This window comes from Haemorhous mexicanus, chromosome 22 (assembly GCF_027477595.1).
Source record: "Haemorhous mexicanus isolate bHaeMex1 chromosome 22, bHaeMex1.pri, whole genome shotgun sequence".
NCBI lineage: Eukaryota > Metazoa > Chordata > Aves > Passeriformes > Fringillidae > Haemorhous > Haemorhous mexicanus.
In genome coordinates, this window is record NC_082362.1 from 964,187 (window position 1) to 980,082 (window position 15,896).

At 51.2% G+C, this 15,896-nt stretch overlaps 1 protein-coding gene across 9 annotated transcripts in view; it reads left to right on the forward strand.

Annotated features, from left to right (window-relative positions):
* The window catches only part of TYW1B (tRNA-yW synthesizing protein 1 homolog B), a 106,308-nt gene that overhangs the window by 34,671 nt on the left and 55,741 nt on the right, over positions 1–15,896 (forward strand). For all 9 annotated transcript variants that reach the window (XM_059866163.1, XM_059866157.1, XM_059866159.1 and 6 more), the window contains 3 exons: positions 762–880; positions 9,685–9,794; positions 15,162–15,339. In XM_059866163.1, the coding sequence (XP_059722146.1) occupies positions 762–880; positions 9,685–9,794; positions 15,162–15,339 (407 nt within the window). The remainder of the gene's footprint in view (positions 1–761; positions 881–9,684; positions 9,795–15,161; positions 15,340–15,896) is intronic.

Below are 15,896 nucleotides of genomic sequence, written 5' to 3' on the forward strand. Positions count from 1 at the left end.
TTTAATTTAGTGCTGCAAGAAGTACTCTGCCAGATAAATGAAAAGAATGGAGTGTTCAGTAGGACAGCCTTGAAATGGATCCTTGTTGCTCCTGAGTGAGCTTTTCCAGGAGCACTTTCTGCAGCTCAAGAGGCTTCACCTGCTCTTCATTGGCTGAGGCTGAAAGCTGCAGGAGAGCACTTTGTTGTGCTGGGATCTGCCAGAGAAGGGACTGAGGAGCTTAATGTTCTTTTTCTCCTCTAACACAGGGATGAGTTCGACCTCCTAAATGCAGTCTGGCTGCAAGGGTGCATCTAGAGTCACATTTTTTAGGGAGCTGGGAATTTCTTGGGGCAGGTGGCGCTGGTGTCCCTCAGCCCTGCTCAGGGCATTGCTGGACTTGGAACTCAAGTCACAGGTGGCTGAAAGAGAGCAGATCCATGGCTGCCCTCAGTTTGGCTCCCGATGGGGAATTTTAACTCTCCTGGTGTGTGTTTGTGTGTGTGCTCTCAGTTTGGTTCCAGATGAATTTTTAACTCTTCTGGGGTGTGTGTGTATGTGTGTGTGTTCCCCTGCCCTCAGTTTGGTTCCACATGGGTTTTTAGCTCTCCGGGGGGGTGGGGGGGGGGGGGGGTTTATGTGTTCCCCTGCCCTCAGTTTGGCTCCAGATGGGGAATTTTCACTTTCCTGGTGTGTGTTTGTGTGTGCTGGGGGGTGGATGTGTGCCCCCAGTTTGGCCCCAGCTGGGTTTGTAACACTCCCTGTGTGTTTCCCTGCCTCAGTCCATGCTGCGGGGCCGTGGGGGCTGCTACAAGCACACCTTCTATGGCATCGAGAGCCACCGCTGCATGGAGGCCACCCCCAGCCTGGCCTGTGCCAACAAGTGTGTCTTCTGCTGGAGGTAAGGCACCCCTGGGTTCTGACCAGGGTAGGGGCTCTGTGGGACACAGCCAGCTGTGCTCTGGGGGAGTGTGGGCTAGGTGTGCTGTGTGACACCCCCCCCCCCCACCCCCCACCCTGAGGTGCTGAGCAATGGCAGTGTCTTTGGAAGTTGGGCCATTTTCCATATTTAAAGTACCTTCCCCCACCAATTCCATTGGTCTAAACAAGTGAAAAGTGATCATTCAGTTACTGTTGCCTTCCTAAAAAAGCAGCTGATAAATCCCAGAAACACTGGAGTAGGAAGAGCCATCCAGGATCACCCAGTCCAAGCTGTGCCTGATTCCCACCTTGTCCCCAGCCCAGAGCTCTGAGTGCCATGTGCAGGCCTTCCTTGGGGACTTCCAGGGATGGGCACTCCAAACCTCCTTGGGGAGCCCCTGCCAGTGCCTGAGCACCCTTTCCATGGGGAAATTCCTCCTGATGTCCACCCTGAGCCTCCCTTGGCCCAGCCTGAGGCCGTTCCCTCTCCTCCTGTCCCCTCCTGTCAGGGAGTTGTGCAGAGCCCTGAGAAGGTCCCTCCTGAGCCTTCTTTTCTCCAGGCAGGACAACCTGTCTTCAACTCAATGACTTCCCATTGGTCAGGAAAGTCTCCCTTTTCCTCAGAGAACTCACTTTGTGGTGAATTCCTGAAGGAAAGGAGCTGTGCTGGATTTGAGCTTCTCAAGCACTACTCACTCTCCTCCCTGGGCTTCCAAGAGAGGTGTGTGCCAGGCTGGGGGAGTGCAGGGTGGGATTGGGAAGTGAAGCTGAGGTTCAGCAGAAATGCCAACAGTGACGTGAGAGAGCCTGGAGTGGGAGGACAGTGAGGTTGTGCTTTGAGCTCTTTTGTTTTCCACCCTGCTAAATCATCCCATGGGAGCTGTACTTCCTCTGGGACTGCCAATAACACCCATTCCATCCCCAGCATCCCAGTGAGTATTCCCTGAGCAGCCTGAGTCAGTGGAAGGTGTCCCTGCCATGGCAGGGGGTGGAATGACATGGGCCTGAAGGTCCCTTCCCACCCAAACCATTCTGGGATTCTGTGATAATATTTCCATGCAAACCCAGCCAAATTCCTCTGAGTGCCCCTTTCTGTCTTTCATAGTCCTCAGGTTTTAATAATTCAGATATTTCATGGGGGCATTTGAAGGACTTGGGGACAGCTTGAAGGCTGTCTCCCATGTTAAATGTGAGCACTGGACACTGGGCATCCTGTGCAGTTTGCATTTGGGAGTCTGTTCCAAAGGGTTTCTGGGTGCTCTGGATGGGCTTTCCTCATCCTGGGCTTTCCTGGCTGGGAGGAGGCAGCAAATGGCACCTTTGATGTGCAGCTTCTGCTTTGCTTCAGAGCAGGGCAGTGCCTGGGAAGGAAAACCTTCTGCTTGTGTCTGTTTTCCACATGGTGTGCATGGGGTCCTGCAGGGGGACTGTGCTGGGAGGGACACTGCCCTGCCTGTGCTTGTCCCTCTGTCCCCACACACAAGGTACATCCTAAACAGCAAGCAGGATGAGGGGCTTTGTTCCCAGCATTGCTCCACAGAGCATTTCCCAGTTTCTCTTCCAAATGCCCTCATTCAGGATTTTTTGGCAGCAGCCTGGATGTAGATTAGGCTGAATCAGAGAAATCCAGCAGGTGTGAACTGGAGAGTGCAGAAACTGATAAATGAGATAGTACAGATTTATCAATAATTGATAAATCAGTCCATTAGTGTAGAGATGCAGAGAAAGTGGCACTGTTCCCTCTGTCTCTAACTCATCATCCTGTCACTGTCACCTGTCACTTCAGAGGGATCTGGCAGCAGCAGCCTGATGACAATGAGTGCTACAGTGCTGATTTTCCTGCTGGCTACAAGCTGAGTGCAAGGAAACAGCTTCCCAGGGCACTGAGCTCAGAGGTTTCAGCATTGATTCATTTCTTTCTCTGCTCTGGGTGAGGTGGTGGCAGGTGTTGGACTCTCCCGTATGGAATGCAGCTGGCTGTCTTCAGCCTCCCCTAGAAACTGGAACGTTTAAGTTGGAAGATGTAAGGTTCAGTTTGAGGCTCATGCCAGAACATTAAGCTTGACTTAAACCAGAACTGCTGCTGAAAGAAGGTTTCTTTTTGGTCACTTTTCCAGCTCCTGTGCCTGGGCTGCTGCAGCCTTCATGTGGCTGTGAGAGGAATCTTCTCTCCCTCCTTGCCACACCCAGTCCCTGCTGATCCTGTGCCACCCCAGCTCCCAAACCCTGCAGTTAGGCCTATCTGTGCTTCTTGTTTTATACCCCATGCCTTGCAGGTTGTTTAGTGTATGACACTGAGGTGGAACTGCAGGTCCTGATGGCTAGGCAGGGTAAACAAGGCAGCTCCTGAGCAGCAGGTGCCGTCTGTGCTGGTGCAGACATGTGAAATCCCAGTTTCGATCTGCTTTTGGCAGAATGTTCCTCATGCAGGTTTTGTGCTGGGCTCCTCGTGCAGCTCTGCATGCTGCCTTGCAGATAAGGCTGCTGGGATTCTTTCTTCTTGATCTCTTTCAGGATTTTGACATTTGTAGATTCTGCCAGTGTTTCCAACTGCACAACCACCGAGTTTTCCCCGGATGGCTGAAGGAAAGGCCAAGGAGCTTGTTTATTTTCTCTTCCTCACTTGGGCAAGAATGCTGCAGTGCAGCTGCTTTCCCTGGGAGCTGGATATCACTGGAGCTGGCTGATCCTGACTGATACATTTTGGCCCCAAACCAGTACTCATGGAATCACAGACTGCTTTGGGTTGGGGCCTTAATGGGCATCAGTTCCAGCTGCTGTGGGCAGGATACCTCCACTAGAGCTCATGGGTGGAGCCAGTATCCAAATATCCTCAGAAAATGAGGGGATTTTGTCAGAGATGTGGTTTCACTCTGCACTGGATGCTCTTCTTGTCCCACTTGTCCCTGGGAGCTGTCACAGCTGCCAAGGCCCCCTGACTGGCTTGTGCCCCCCAGCCTGTCCCCTTCAGAGAGGCTGGCAATGCAGGGTTGTGGGGCAGCTTTTTGTGGGGACAGGAAAAGCAGACTGGAAGCTGGACCAGGGCAGGCTCAGCTTGGATTTCAGGAAAGGTTCTTCCTGCAGAGCGTGCTGGGCACTGCCCAGGCTGCCCAGGGAATGGGCACAGCTCGAGGCTGCCAGAGCTCCAGGAGCTCCAGGGATGCCCAGGCTGGGATTGTTGGGGTGTCTGTGCAGGGCCAGAGGCTGGACTGGATGATCCCTCATGGTCCTTTCAGCTCAGGATATTCTGTGATTCTTCAAGGTGGATTGTTTGGTGTTCCCCAAGGCTGTTCTATCAAAAGCACTGAGGGGGACACACCACACCTGAATTACTGCAACATTCTCCAAGGGAGTCTGTCCCTCTCCATCCCTGCTCCCAACTGCTCTCACTGGGGCTGCGTCTCTTTAGCTTAATTGCCTAAATGGAAATGTGCAAGTGACCAAGTCTTTTAATCAATTAGAGCAAGTGTGGGTTCGGAGCTCTGTGACACCTCCCTGCAGCCCAGGCACCAGACAGACCTGATTTGATGAGGGTTTTTGTCTCAGTGTCCAAAGCCCAATCAATTATTGTGGAGAGATGGAACAGCTAAATAAGATTTGAATTAATAGGGTTTATTACTGAGGAGAAGGCAAACCAGACAGAGTGAAATATCCTGTGAAGAAATTGGCTTGTATTTCTTCTTCTGTAACTTTAATGCTTATACCTGTGCTTGGAGGTTTCAGGTTATGCTTCTAGACAGCAACTGAAGTTTTGTTCAGACACTAAATCAGTGGATGGCCAAAAGCCAGGCATCACAGTAAGCCCTGCAAAATACAGAGATTAAAAATTAATAATCTCTCATAGGAGAAGTACTTAAGGTCTTAAAAAAATTAAGAAGAAACTGGAACAGATGAAAACAAAGCCTTTCCTCAGTAACTAACTTGATTCCAGAGGTAAATTCCTCAGGGAAATGGGGAGTATTGGTATCAAAGGAGTGGACACTGCAGGTTTGGAATGCCTGGAAGCTGAGCCTAAAAGCTCAGAGAATCTCTGTGCATGTCTAGCCCCCAGTCCCTGGTTCTGCCCAGCTGCTGCTCTTTTCTCCCAGGGTTTACAGTTTTGTTTTGGTTTTGTCCCTCACATTGGGTTCTTCTTGTTGAGTTTTGGGCCTGTCTGTCTGCCAGGGCCTCCTGAAATGGCCAAATAAATGCCGTGAGGGACAGCACATCAATGTGCCCAGCTCATGCCCCTGGTAAAAAAAGTAGTAAAAAAAGTGTTGGTGCCTTCATGTGCTGCTCTGCCAGCTCTGTCATCTGAGGCATTTCTAGGAGAAAATGTTCATGTCTGGGTTGAAATCTAATTTTCATTTTATAGCACTCTGTCATCTCGTGGACTTGGACTTCTTAAAGGTCCTGGGACTTGTTACAGTCAGCTCCCAAATTTATAGCCTCAGTAGTGAATATAAACAGATTATGGGCTGTGCAATGTCCGCACTGGGCCTTGGGTGTCCCTGCAGGGGATGGTGCCAGGTCCAGCAGTCACTCATGACGGGCAATAACTGGGGGCTTTGAACGTGAATTTGCACATTTTGCCATCCTGGTGAGTTTTGGAATGGTCTGGACAGTGATGGAGTGGGGTGGGTGGACACAGCACAGGACACTGAGCATCACCTGCCTTTCAGGAGATCCTGCTCTTTAAAAATGGAGCATCTCAGAGCTGGGATGGAACTTTTCAACATGGGGCATCTTCCATCTTTAAGGTTTCAATTGGAAGAGAATCACAGAATTCTTTTGGTTGGAAAAGCCCTCTGCAATCCTTGAGTCCAGTTATTCCCCCAGCACTGTCAAGGCCATCAGACCCTGTCCTCAAGTGCTACATCCATGGGGCTTTTAAACCTCTCCACCACTGCCCTGTGACAACCCTTTCCATGAAGAAATTTCCCTTAATATCCAGTCTAAGCCACCCCTGGCACCCTCTGATTCTCTCAGGCAATTTATCCAGCCTGCTCCAGGGTGACTTTATCCATCCTAGGGAAAACATTAAATTTAGATTCTGTATCTCAGACCTGGTCTCTGCCCAGCCCAGGCTGGGCTCCTCCTGTTGCTCTCAGGACGTGCAGAAGAAAAGGAACAGCCAGGTTTCATTTTGTACAGCAGGAACATTAAACATGGTTGGCTTGTGCATTGGCCAAGCTTTTTTTATGGTCTCCCTTTCTCCTCCCATCACTTCAGGGGAAGTCCTTGGGATCTCTGTTGTGTGTCCTTTCCTGGTCATGGCTGATGTTTTGCCTTCTCCTTTCTGCTGATGCCCTTGTGTTTTTGTGCTTCTTCTTTTGTTTGCAGCTGGATGTTCACGAGGCTGCAGAAGAGCAGATTGATTTTGTTGTTTTGTCTTTGCTTTTTATTGCTGCAGTTTGCACTTCTGCCTAAATAGGGCTTCCAAAACTGCCAGTTCTCCTGAAGTTCTTTTCCCTTAAGCTCTTCTCCTCTGGGATCTCCCTGCTGGCTCTCAGGGTTCACTGAGACTGCTTCTTGAACTCTTCTTCTTTTTATTCTGCTGGGAATGGTGTGCTCTGTCCTCTTATGTCACTGCCACCAGCACTTCCTCACCTTCCTGTTCCCCACCAGGCATCACCCTGACTCAGTCAATGCCTGCAGTAAATGACATTTTATACCTGAGCTACATCTGCCCTCAGAGCCTCTTAATAACCATTTCCAGAATGTATAAAGCAAAAGCTGATTTATTAAAATAGCCCCCAAGTGCCTGGGGAGGCAGATCACAGCCCTAGAAAGCTGCACCTTCACAGGGGTCCCAGAACCTGCCGGGGACACTGGGAATGCTGTCCCAGGCTCCTGGTGGATCAGAGGTGAGCTGGGACTGAAGGGAAGCTGGATGGGGGCAGGCTGGGTGGCTGTGGGGGTTCCAGGGCAGCCAGCAGGAAGCTCCCATCGTGTTCCCTGCAGTCGTGGGGCTGTGGCACTGAGGTGTCTCTGAAGGAGCACACCAAACCTGTTTCACACCTGCAATCTCTGCTGAAATCAAGGTTTTCTGCTGTGTGGGGGTTTGCGGGAGATTTCATTTTACTTGTGTTACTTTGGGAAGGAAGGGAGGAATCCCTGACACAAATTCCTGCTCAGTGCTGGTGTAGCCAGAGGTGGGTGGTGGGAGCTCACAGAGCCTGGGGGCAGTGGGAAGGTGGCTCTGGTATTCTGTCTGTGCTGGGACTGGGGAACAATGTCCTGAGCCCAAGGCATTACTGCTTTATCCTCCTTTTTGCCAAATAAGCAGCTCTGTAGACCTGACCCGGTGTGTTTATTAAACTAGGATGTGTTAAAAATGCAGGGCCTGTTGGACACTAATAGCTGTCCAGGGTGCACCCAGAGCCTATTGACTTCCTGCCAGCTTGCCCTATTAAATATACAAGGTACAAGTTTTGCCGTTAAACATGGAAGAGTTCTATAAATGCCTTTTACAGCTGACATTCAGAAAACTTTCCATGTTGCCAGATGGGGAAATAAAGGGGAAATTCAAAAAGCTGTTTTGACTTGAAGGATTCTTGAGGTGGGGAAGTTTGAGAACAGTGTTTGAATCTTTGCTCTTGAAGTGGATGAAGAAATGTTTGGACCAAAAGACTGATTTTATTGAGCCTGGTTTTGTGTTTTAGCACTATCAGACAGTGCAGCTACAGATGTTTCTCACTTGGGGAGTCCCAGGATCCCATGGCAGGGACACCTCCCACTATCCCAGGCTGCTCCAAGCCCCAGTGTCCAGCCTGGCCTTGGGCACTGCCAGGGATCCAGGGGCAGCCACAGCTGCTCTGGGCACCCTGTGCCAGGGCCTGCCCACCCTCCCAGAGAGGAATTTTTTTTCCTGATGTCCAATCCAAGCCTACTCTCTTTTGGTTTGAATCCCTTTCCCCTTGTGCAGAGGTCATTAGGAGCCTTTTGCTTGTCTCCAGTGAGGGCTGGACCTCCTGAAGCACCATCCTGAGAAGGTGCTTCCCTGTCCCTTCTCCCTCAGTTAAAGGCTGAGAGTCCTGTCCTGATCCCCTGGAGCTGGAAGGCTGAATGCAGCTGTAACCTCCCAGGTGTCCCCAGGGCTGGACAGTTTACATGCATTAATTGTTGGAGTGACAAAGTTAGTAATAGTGCCTTATGTACTTTGCTGTGCACAACAAACGGTGAACAGGGCCATCAAAGAAGCTTCTTCCATTTAAGAGAGAGGGAGAAATGTGGGAAATGGATTTGTAGAGAATTCTCAAAGCTTGATAGAAGGCTCCCACTGTGTGCATTTGTATGTAAACTTTGAGATAAGAAATGCTGACTTAGAAATGCCATGGAATAGGAGAGGCATTGCTGGGAGAGAAATGGAACTAGAAACAAGTTTCAAAGGATGGCCTTGCAAATAAGACTGGATACTTTGGAGAAATAGACCTATGAAAGATGCATTGTAGTGGGACCCACGAGGGGTAATTTTAGATGATTGGCTTTAAGGCATTTACAGCATGGTGTGGCAAAAGCTGATAGGCCAAGAAACACTTACAGTGTATTGGAATTAGGAAATAATTGGCTTCTGATTGTGATGGTGTGAATTATAACATCTGTATTGTCTCACCCTTCACATGAGACTGAAAATGGAATTAAAGTTTTTAAAACACCTCTCAGCTGTCCCATCTCTGGGTTAGAACAAGGCATAAACCAGCATCCAGGGATGGTGGAGGGGGGTGCAGGAAGCAGAGGTCACCTGGCTGCAAAACAGAGTGTCAGGAGTGTATTTTGGTTGGCCTTGTTTTCCTGTCCAGAGATGAGTTAATCCAGGAGCTTTTGTGAAAGACCCTGCACGATTTGCTGCTCTTAATGAACTCTGTGGGCTGCTGGGGTAGTGGTAGGGAAAAACTGAGGGGGCTTTTGGAGCATATTTTGGGATGAAGCAGGAAAAGATGGAGAGAGAACAAGGAGGTGAAAACACAGAATTTCATTGACTTCCTTAACATGATATTTAAGGGCTGGATGAGCTTCTCATGCTAGTAAAGTAAGAAATGAAGAGGAGCTCCATGGGTTTTCCAGGTGCTTGGGTTGATTTGCCTGGGTTGGCTTTTGCTGTTTTCCAAGAAAACAAAATATGAGGACAGTAATCCTTTCCAGGCAAGGTTGGCTTCCCACTCTAGTGTGACCCAGCTGTTCCTCAGATGGAAGATCTGGGGTTTTTTCCCTGCAATCTGCTTGAGTCGGGGGGGTTAAAATCTGGGAGATGGCCCAGATCCCCCAGGAATGCATCCCTGGTACAGGGCAGGCTTCCTGCTCTCCTCGGGGGGGTTTGGAGGAGCCTGCCCTCATCTGTCCTGTTACCAGAGCAGTGCACAAAGATGGGGTAGAAACAAATCCTGTCCTCAGGGTGGTGCTTGGTGCCTTTGAAATGGAACTAAGAATGGCCTGGGACCTCCCTTCTCCAGAGCTTGGTGCAGCTGCGGGCGGAACAGGAGGCAGAACCAGTTTCCCTTTCTTTATAGGGGTTTTTGCAGACATTATTTTGGCTTAGAAACCTTTCACCTGTGCTTCAAAATGTCTGTATAAAGTGTAAGATTATCCACAAGGCCCATTCCTCCCTCTGGGAGACCAGAACCTGGAAGGAGAGGGGTGTAAGAGTGGTGTTCAGGGGTGACATCCAGAGCTTGGGGCAGCAGCAGGAGTTGCTGAGCATCTTTTGTTGCTTTGAATGTTGTTGATGCCAAAGTCCCCAGGTGGCAGGTGTGTTCCCCAGGTGGGTTCCAGGTGGCAGTTGGTGACTGTCCCTTCTTCCCTCAGACACCACACGAACCCCGTGGGCACCGAGTGGCTCTGGAGGATGGACCAGCCTGAGGAGATCCTGCAGGAGGCCCTCGAGAAGCACCAGAACATGATCAGGCAGTTCAAAGGTAACTCCTCCTCTGTCCCACCCCTGGGCTGTTAGAGGATAACCAGCAGTGACGTCTTCACAAAGGTGAGAACGTTCTGCTCCTCTGGGAAGGAGGTCTGAGGTTCAGAGTGTCAGGAGGATGGGGGAGAAGAAGCTGCTGTGGCACTCTAATGTCTTCTGAAATGAGGCTCAGCCACTGGGTATGTGCTGGTGCCTAGAGGGAGTAGAGTGGAGTTGCCTCTGGTGCATCCTGGCAGTTGTCAAATCCTTTCCCTTGGTGTGCACAGAGCCTTCCACGGTGGTTAAAGCCAGCCTGGATGATGGGGCATCCTGACTCCTCTGGAGGAGTGAGGGCAAATAGGTAGCAAAAGCAATCAGCCTCTTACCTGACAGGAAATACACTGCCAGCCCTAACACACAGCTTTGTGTTACCTGGAACTCCTGGGTTGTGTTTGTCTCATGAGTAATGAAACAGCAGCAAGCAGGGGATTTTGATTTTCAGGAATTACTCAGTACCTGTGGTTGTGACTGAAGGTGCAGTTCCACAGCACCTCTGGGAAGCACTGCAGCTTGCTTCCCACAGAAATTCCCTGGAAGTTTGATATTCTGTGTCTGTAACTGTAGAGAGGACTGAGGGTTTTGTTTCCCAAATGTGATGATCTGATTGCTGTGCCAAGGTCAGCTGTGTGTGCTGGCAGGGCTGGCCAGCTTGGCAGGACAGCTCCAGGGCTCTGCTCTCCCCAGCTGCCTTGAGCTGCACAAATGGAGTGGAGCAGCCATAAAATGTGCAGGATGAGCCCTGGTCTTGGCTGTCATTTTGGGAACCTGATTGTTTAGGTTGGCTGTGCTCAAAGAGATTCCAGTGGATCCGGGATGTGACAGGCACAAAGCCCTTCTGTCAGCAGAGCAGAGCAGCTCTGCCTCCATCTCTGCAGTTGGATAATGGGTGGAAAAATAGCTCAGGTTAGAGCCCCATGGGCTTCATTCTCCTTACGTGACTGCTTTGGAGCAGCAGCTCAATGAAGCCTCACTCCTGAGCCTGGGGTTTCTTTGGCACTGCGTCAAACATCCACTGGAGCAGGGGATGGTGGTACTGAAACATCCTCAGCAGCCCTGCAGGGAAATCTGGGAGGGTGAGAGGCACACTCAGGGAAGGGCTTTACCCCAGGGGCGCCTGGAGAAACACCATGGTTGAGCCAATGGATGCATGCAAAGGTCTGGAGTCCCAGGAGCAGCTGAGGGAGCTGGGAAGGGGCTCAGCCTGGAGCAAAGGAGGCTCAGGGGGGCCCTTGTGGCTCTGCACAGCTCCTGCCAGGAGGGGACAGCCAGGGGGGGTCGGGCTGTGCTCCAGGGAACAGGGACAGGAGGAGAGGGAACGGCCTCAGGCTGGGCCAGGGGAGCCTCAGGGTGGATTTAGGGGAAATTTCTTCACTGAAAAGGGAGGCCAGGCACTGGCACAGACTCTGCAGGACAGGGGTGGAGCCCCTGGAAGTGTTCAAAATTTGTGTGGATGTGGCACTTGGGGACATGGGTCAGTGGTGGCCTTGGCAGTGCTGGGGGAATGTTTGGCCTCTATCCTGGAGGTTTTCCCAGCCTCAGTTATTCTGTGCCTCTGAGCACTGGGAGGTTCTGAAGGGGATCAGATCTGTCCATGCTGGAGTTTCACCTTTCTGTTGTCCCTGTCCTCAGAACAAGGGACAAGAGACTTGGTTTCTGTTTGGGAGGGTGAAGTTACACATCAAAATGAGCTTGTTCAGCCAGAGTGGGGCCTGGAGAGGTGGGGGCCCTCCAGCCCTAGAGGCTTTCAGGCCTCTGGAGAAGAGCCATTATCACCCTACACTGAGGAACAGTCTTCTCATTCCCTGACCCTGCTGTTTTCCCAAAATGGGTTGAGGAGAGAGAATGATTATGGATAGACTTTTCAGCATCTGAAATACTGCTGAAGTGTCAGGGGGCCTTTCAGGGCATCCCAGTTCTCTCTTTTTGGAGCCTATTTTCTGTTAAACAAATTCATAAATATTACTCGAAATGTGCCTGTGCATCTGAGTACAGTCACCCTTGACCTGGAACTGTGAAAGGAGAAAACAGAAAAGCTCTGGACCAGAATTCTGCTGTTAAGTGGGAAAAGAAAAGCTGGTTTATTTTCCTAGTGCTAGATGGCACCATTCCTGTCCTAGCTGCTGTGAGTCAAAGGTTTATTAAGGAGAAGAAAAATCGGTAAGAGAAGCCCAGGAGCTCCTGTTCCATGTAGTGAATTTTACATCGTTCTTCCCTTGGTGTGTGGGGAAGTGTTGTTAGGGTGGAAGCAGTAAGAGCCAAATTGAGGAGGAGCAGAGTGAGTGACCTGAGCTGGGGACAGGCAGAGGTTCAGCTCTGGCAGGATCAGAGTCCCTGTGTACAGTGCCAGGGCTAGGGGAACGGGCCTGACTCCTCCAGCCAGCCCAGCAGCTCTGCACAGACACCAGGGGCCTTTATTGGGATTGATGTTTGAGAAAAACCCCAGCAAAAGCATAGGAACCACCTGTGCTGGCACTGCTGGGGCACCCCCAGTCCTGGGCACCTCCAGGAAAGACAGCAAGGGGCTGGCATGTGCAAGAGAAGGGGCCCCAGGAGCAGCTGAGGGAGCTGGGAAGGGGCTCAGCCTGGAGCAAAGGAGGTTCAGAGGGACCCTTGTGGCTCTGCACAACTCCTGCCAGGGGGGGACAGCCGGGGGGTCGGGCTCTGCTCCAGGGAACAGGGACAGGAGGAGAGGGAACGGCCTCAGGCTGGGCCAGGGGAGGGGCAGGGTAAATTCCTTCCTGGAAGGGTTGTCCAGCCCTGGCACAGCTGCCAGGGAGGTGGAATGCCCATCCCTAGAGGGGTTTATAAGCTGTGTGTAATGGTACTTGGGGACATGGGTTAATGGTGACCTTGCAGTGCTGGTGGAGTGGTTGGATTCCATCTCCATTTCCCAGCATTAATGTATCTGTTCCTGCAGCACTGGCTGGGCACCCACAGGGACTCCAGAGATGTCCCAGCAGGGCTGAGGTGTTGGACCCTGGCCCCTGGCATGGACTGTTTGGGCTTCTGGGCAATCAAAAGTCTTAGCTAGGGAGTCCTCAGGGCTGGAGTGTCTGGGGGTGCTGCTCAAGTACCTCCCTGAGCCTTTTGAATTAATTGGTGCTGTTCTTTCCAGTCCCACAGCTTTGCAGGCAGATCCATCCACACACCCATTCTATGGGCCAGAGGAACTGGTGAGCTCATCTGGTGCTTTATTCATTCAACCCATTGCAGTAAAAATGAGATTTCCTGTGAAGGACCAGAATTCTTGTGTCCCTTTATCCTTTAGGGTACCCTACAGGACAGTTCTCTTTACTTTGGGTGCCTGTGGGTGATGATAAATCATCTTCTGCTTTAGTGTTGCCACAGTTTGTGCTGGGTTTGGAGAGCACAGCCATTAGAGCCCCATAATTCTCTCTTGGATTAAATGATGGAGAGACACCTCACTGATAGGGAGTGAGGCTGCAAAGTTTATTTGATGGATACATTTTTCTGGAGAGTGACTTGTAAATCTCTGTGCCCTTGCAAAGGGCACACACAGGGTGGAAGCATAACTCAGGAATGGGAGAGTGGGAGTCTGATAATAAAGGGAAAAAACCAAAGAGAAATGCAGAGTACCCATGGATCAGCATGGATAGAGCAGCTCTCTCATCTCCCTGGCCCCCAGGATCTTGTGGTGCTGCTCAGGTCCTTACAGGGGTACCAGAGTCAGCCCCCAGCCTCCCCAGAGTGCTGTGCAAGGGGTGCTGTCTTTTCCTAAGTTAGTGGAGCAGCTGGAATCAGCTTTTCCAGGGAGATGTGCTCTGCTGGGAGCTGATGGCAGGAGCAGAGTCGAAGGGATTCAGGAGAGTCCCTGCCCTCCTGGAACACACCAGTCCTGGGCAGTCTATCCCTGCCTGGCTGGTGATTTGTGTGCTCAAAAGGTTGTGTACGAACCCACTCCCTGCTCTGGGTGGATGTACCAGGTTTGGTGTAAGCTGTTTTGGGAAAGTTCCACTCAAACTTTAGGATTTGTTGTGATTTTGTTCTTCTGCTTATAAAGCTGGCAGGGTAATTATGAGAGTCCAGATAAAAAATGCTGAGAGAGAGAAATTAATTAACTCCAAAACTGACTTACAATAGTTTTAGGAATATGAAACTTAGTCCTTTAATCTCAGCGTGTGCTGGAAGTGCTGCTTTCTTCTCCTATAAAGCTCTCATTTAGTGCTGTCAGGTTTCTATGGAATAACCATTAGTCCTGTCACTTCCTCAGGACTGAGCCTGGCTGCTTGAAAATGCACTGAGCCCTGCTCTGATTCCAAACCAGCTTTACTACGTGAGGCTGGAGCAATATCCACAAACACCTCTTTTATCTGGGCTTTGCAGCAGAGCTGTAATTTTCTCTACTGCAGCGCCAAGGCAACAAGAAGGGAGCTGAGGACCTGGATTCACACTCCAGGCTTTGTTTTTTATCTTTAAAACAGACCAGCCCCCAATCTAAAGCCTCAGATAGGATTTGAGTACATCAAGGCACGTCAGGGAAATGTGAAGTGACAGATTGGGAACAAAAGCTTGTTTGGAGGCAGCTAATTTCATCCGGGGTCCTGCGCACCTGGTCAGGTGTGGGTGGGCTGGTGGAGCATCCAGCTCCCCCTCCCTCCCGTGGGCATCAGGAGTGCGACTCAGGTGGTGTTTTCACATGGATGCTACATTTGAGCTTTCCTTCTGAAAGGCTGTTCAGGACCGTGCCGTGTGCTGGGTTTTCTTTTGATCACATCCTCTGTGGAGCTGCACGTTCTGTGTTTCCAGTCAGGGTTTCCCTTGCTATGTTTGGGGAGCTGTGCTCAACTGCCCTTCCTGGAGGCCCACAGGAACCAGCAGCAGCACAGCCATGACCTGGGCTGGCTTTCTTAGCACACCTGCTTGCAGTGGCATTGAGCTGCCCTGTGTGTTTGTGTCTCAGCACTCGGCAGCATCCCGAGGTCTCAGCAGTGGAGAGCTTGGCTCAGGTGTTTAAACTTGGCTCTGGTGTTACCAGCACATTGCTCTCAGCAGTGTCCAAGGCACTCCCAGCCCAGGTGCTGCTGCTCTCTGGGTGCTGCAGAGCTGCTCCCTGGCTCTGGCCCGGTGTCCCCTCTGCTTTGGGAGGGCTCCAGCTGCTCTTCTCAGCCCTCCTGTGCCAGGGTGTGTTTTGGATACAGATGTTTGGGAGGGGGATTTGTTACAGAACCACAGAAGGGCTTGGGTTGGAAGGGACCTTAAAAATCATCTTGTTCCAACCCGTGCCATGGGCACGGCCACCTTCCCCCAGACCAGGTTGCTCAGGGCCCCGTGCACTGTTCATTTCAGAGTGTTGTCCCCTTTGCAGGTGTGTCAGGGGTGAAGGCAGCTCGGCTGGAGGAAGCTCTGGCAGTGAAGCACTGTGCCCTGTCCCTGGTGGGGGAGCCCATCATGTACCCCCACATCAACCACTTGGTGAGGCTCCTGCACCAGCAGGGCATCTCCACCTTCCTGGTCACCAACGCCCAGTTCCCCGAGGAGATCAGGTAAGAGCTGCAGGAAATTCCTCCTAAACTTCCTCCTCAAACACTGGAGTGCTGACCTGTGTCCTGGTCCTATTTTGTGCCCCTCAGAGTCAGCTCTGCACAAGCACTGGCAATGAAAAATCCCCCTCAACATCTGATTTTAACCTCAATCTTCTCAATCTCCTCATGCTCCTTCTCAGCCCTTTCTCCCCCTCAGTTTGATTTTTTCTGTACCTCCTAAACAACCTGTGATTGCTGCTGGAAGTGGAGAGGCTGGAATGTGGCACCTCTGAAGGAGTGGCAGGAGGGGAGCCGTGAGTGAGCTGTGGTTTGTGCCTGGGGCAGGAATAATTTCTGTCCTTCTGCCAGCCAGAGCAGGGCACTGAGATCAGAGATTGCCTTTTGGGGCTGATCTTTGTTCTGATCCCAGAGCAGCAGCTGTAAAGGCTCAACCCAAAGCTCTGCCCAGCCCAGCATCCCCAGCAGGATCAGGAGGGTGACAAGCCCATGTTCATCAGCAAAATGGGATTTGCTTTACCTCCCTCAGGGGCACTTGAGTAAAAACTTCCAGACACTTC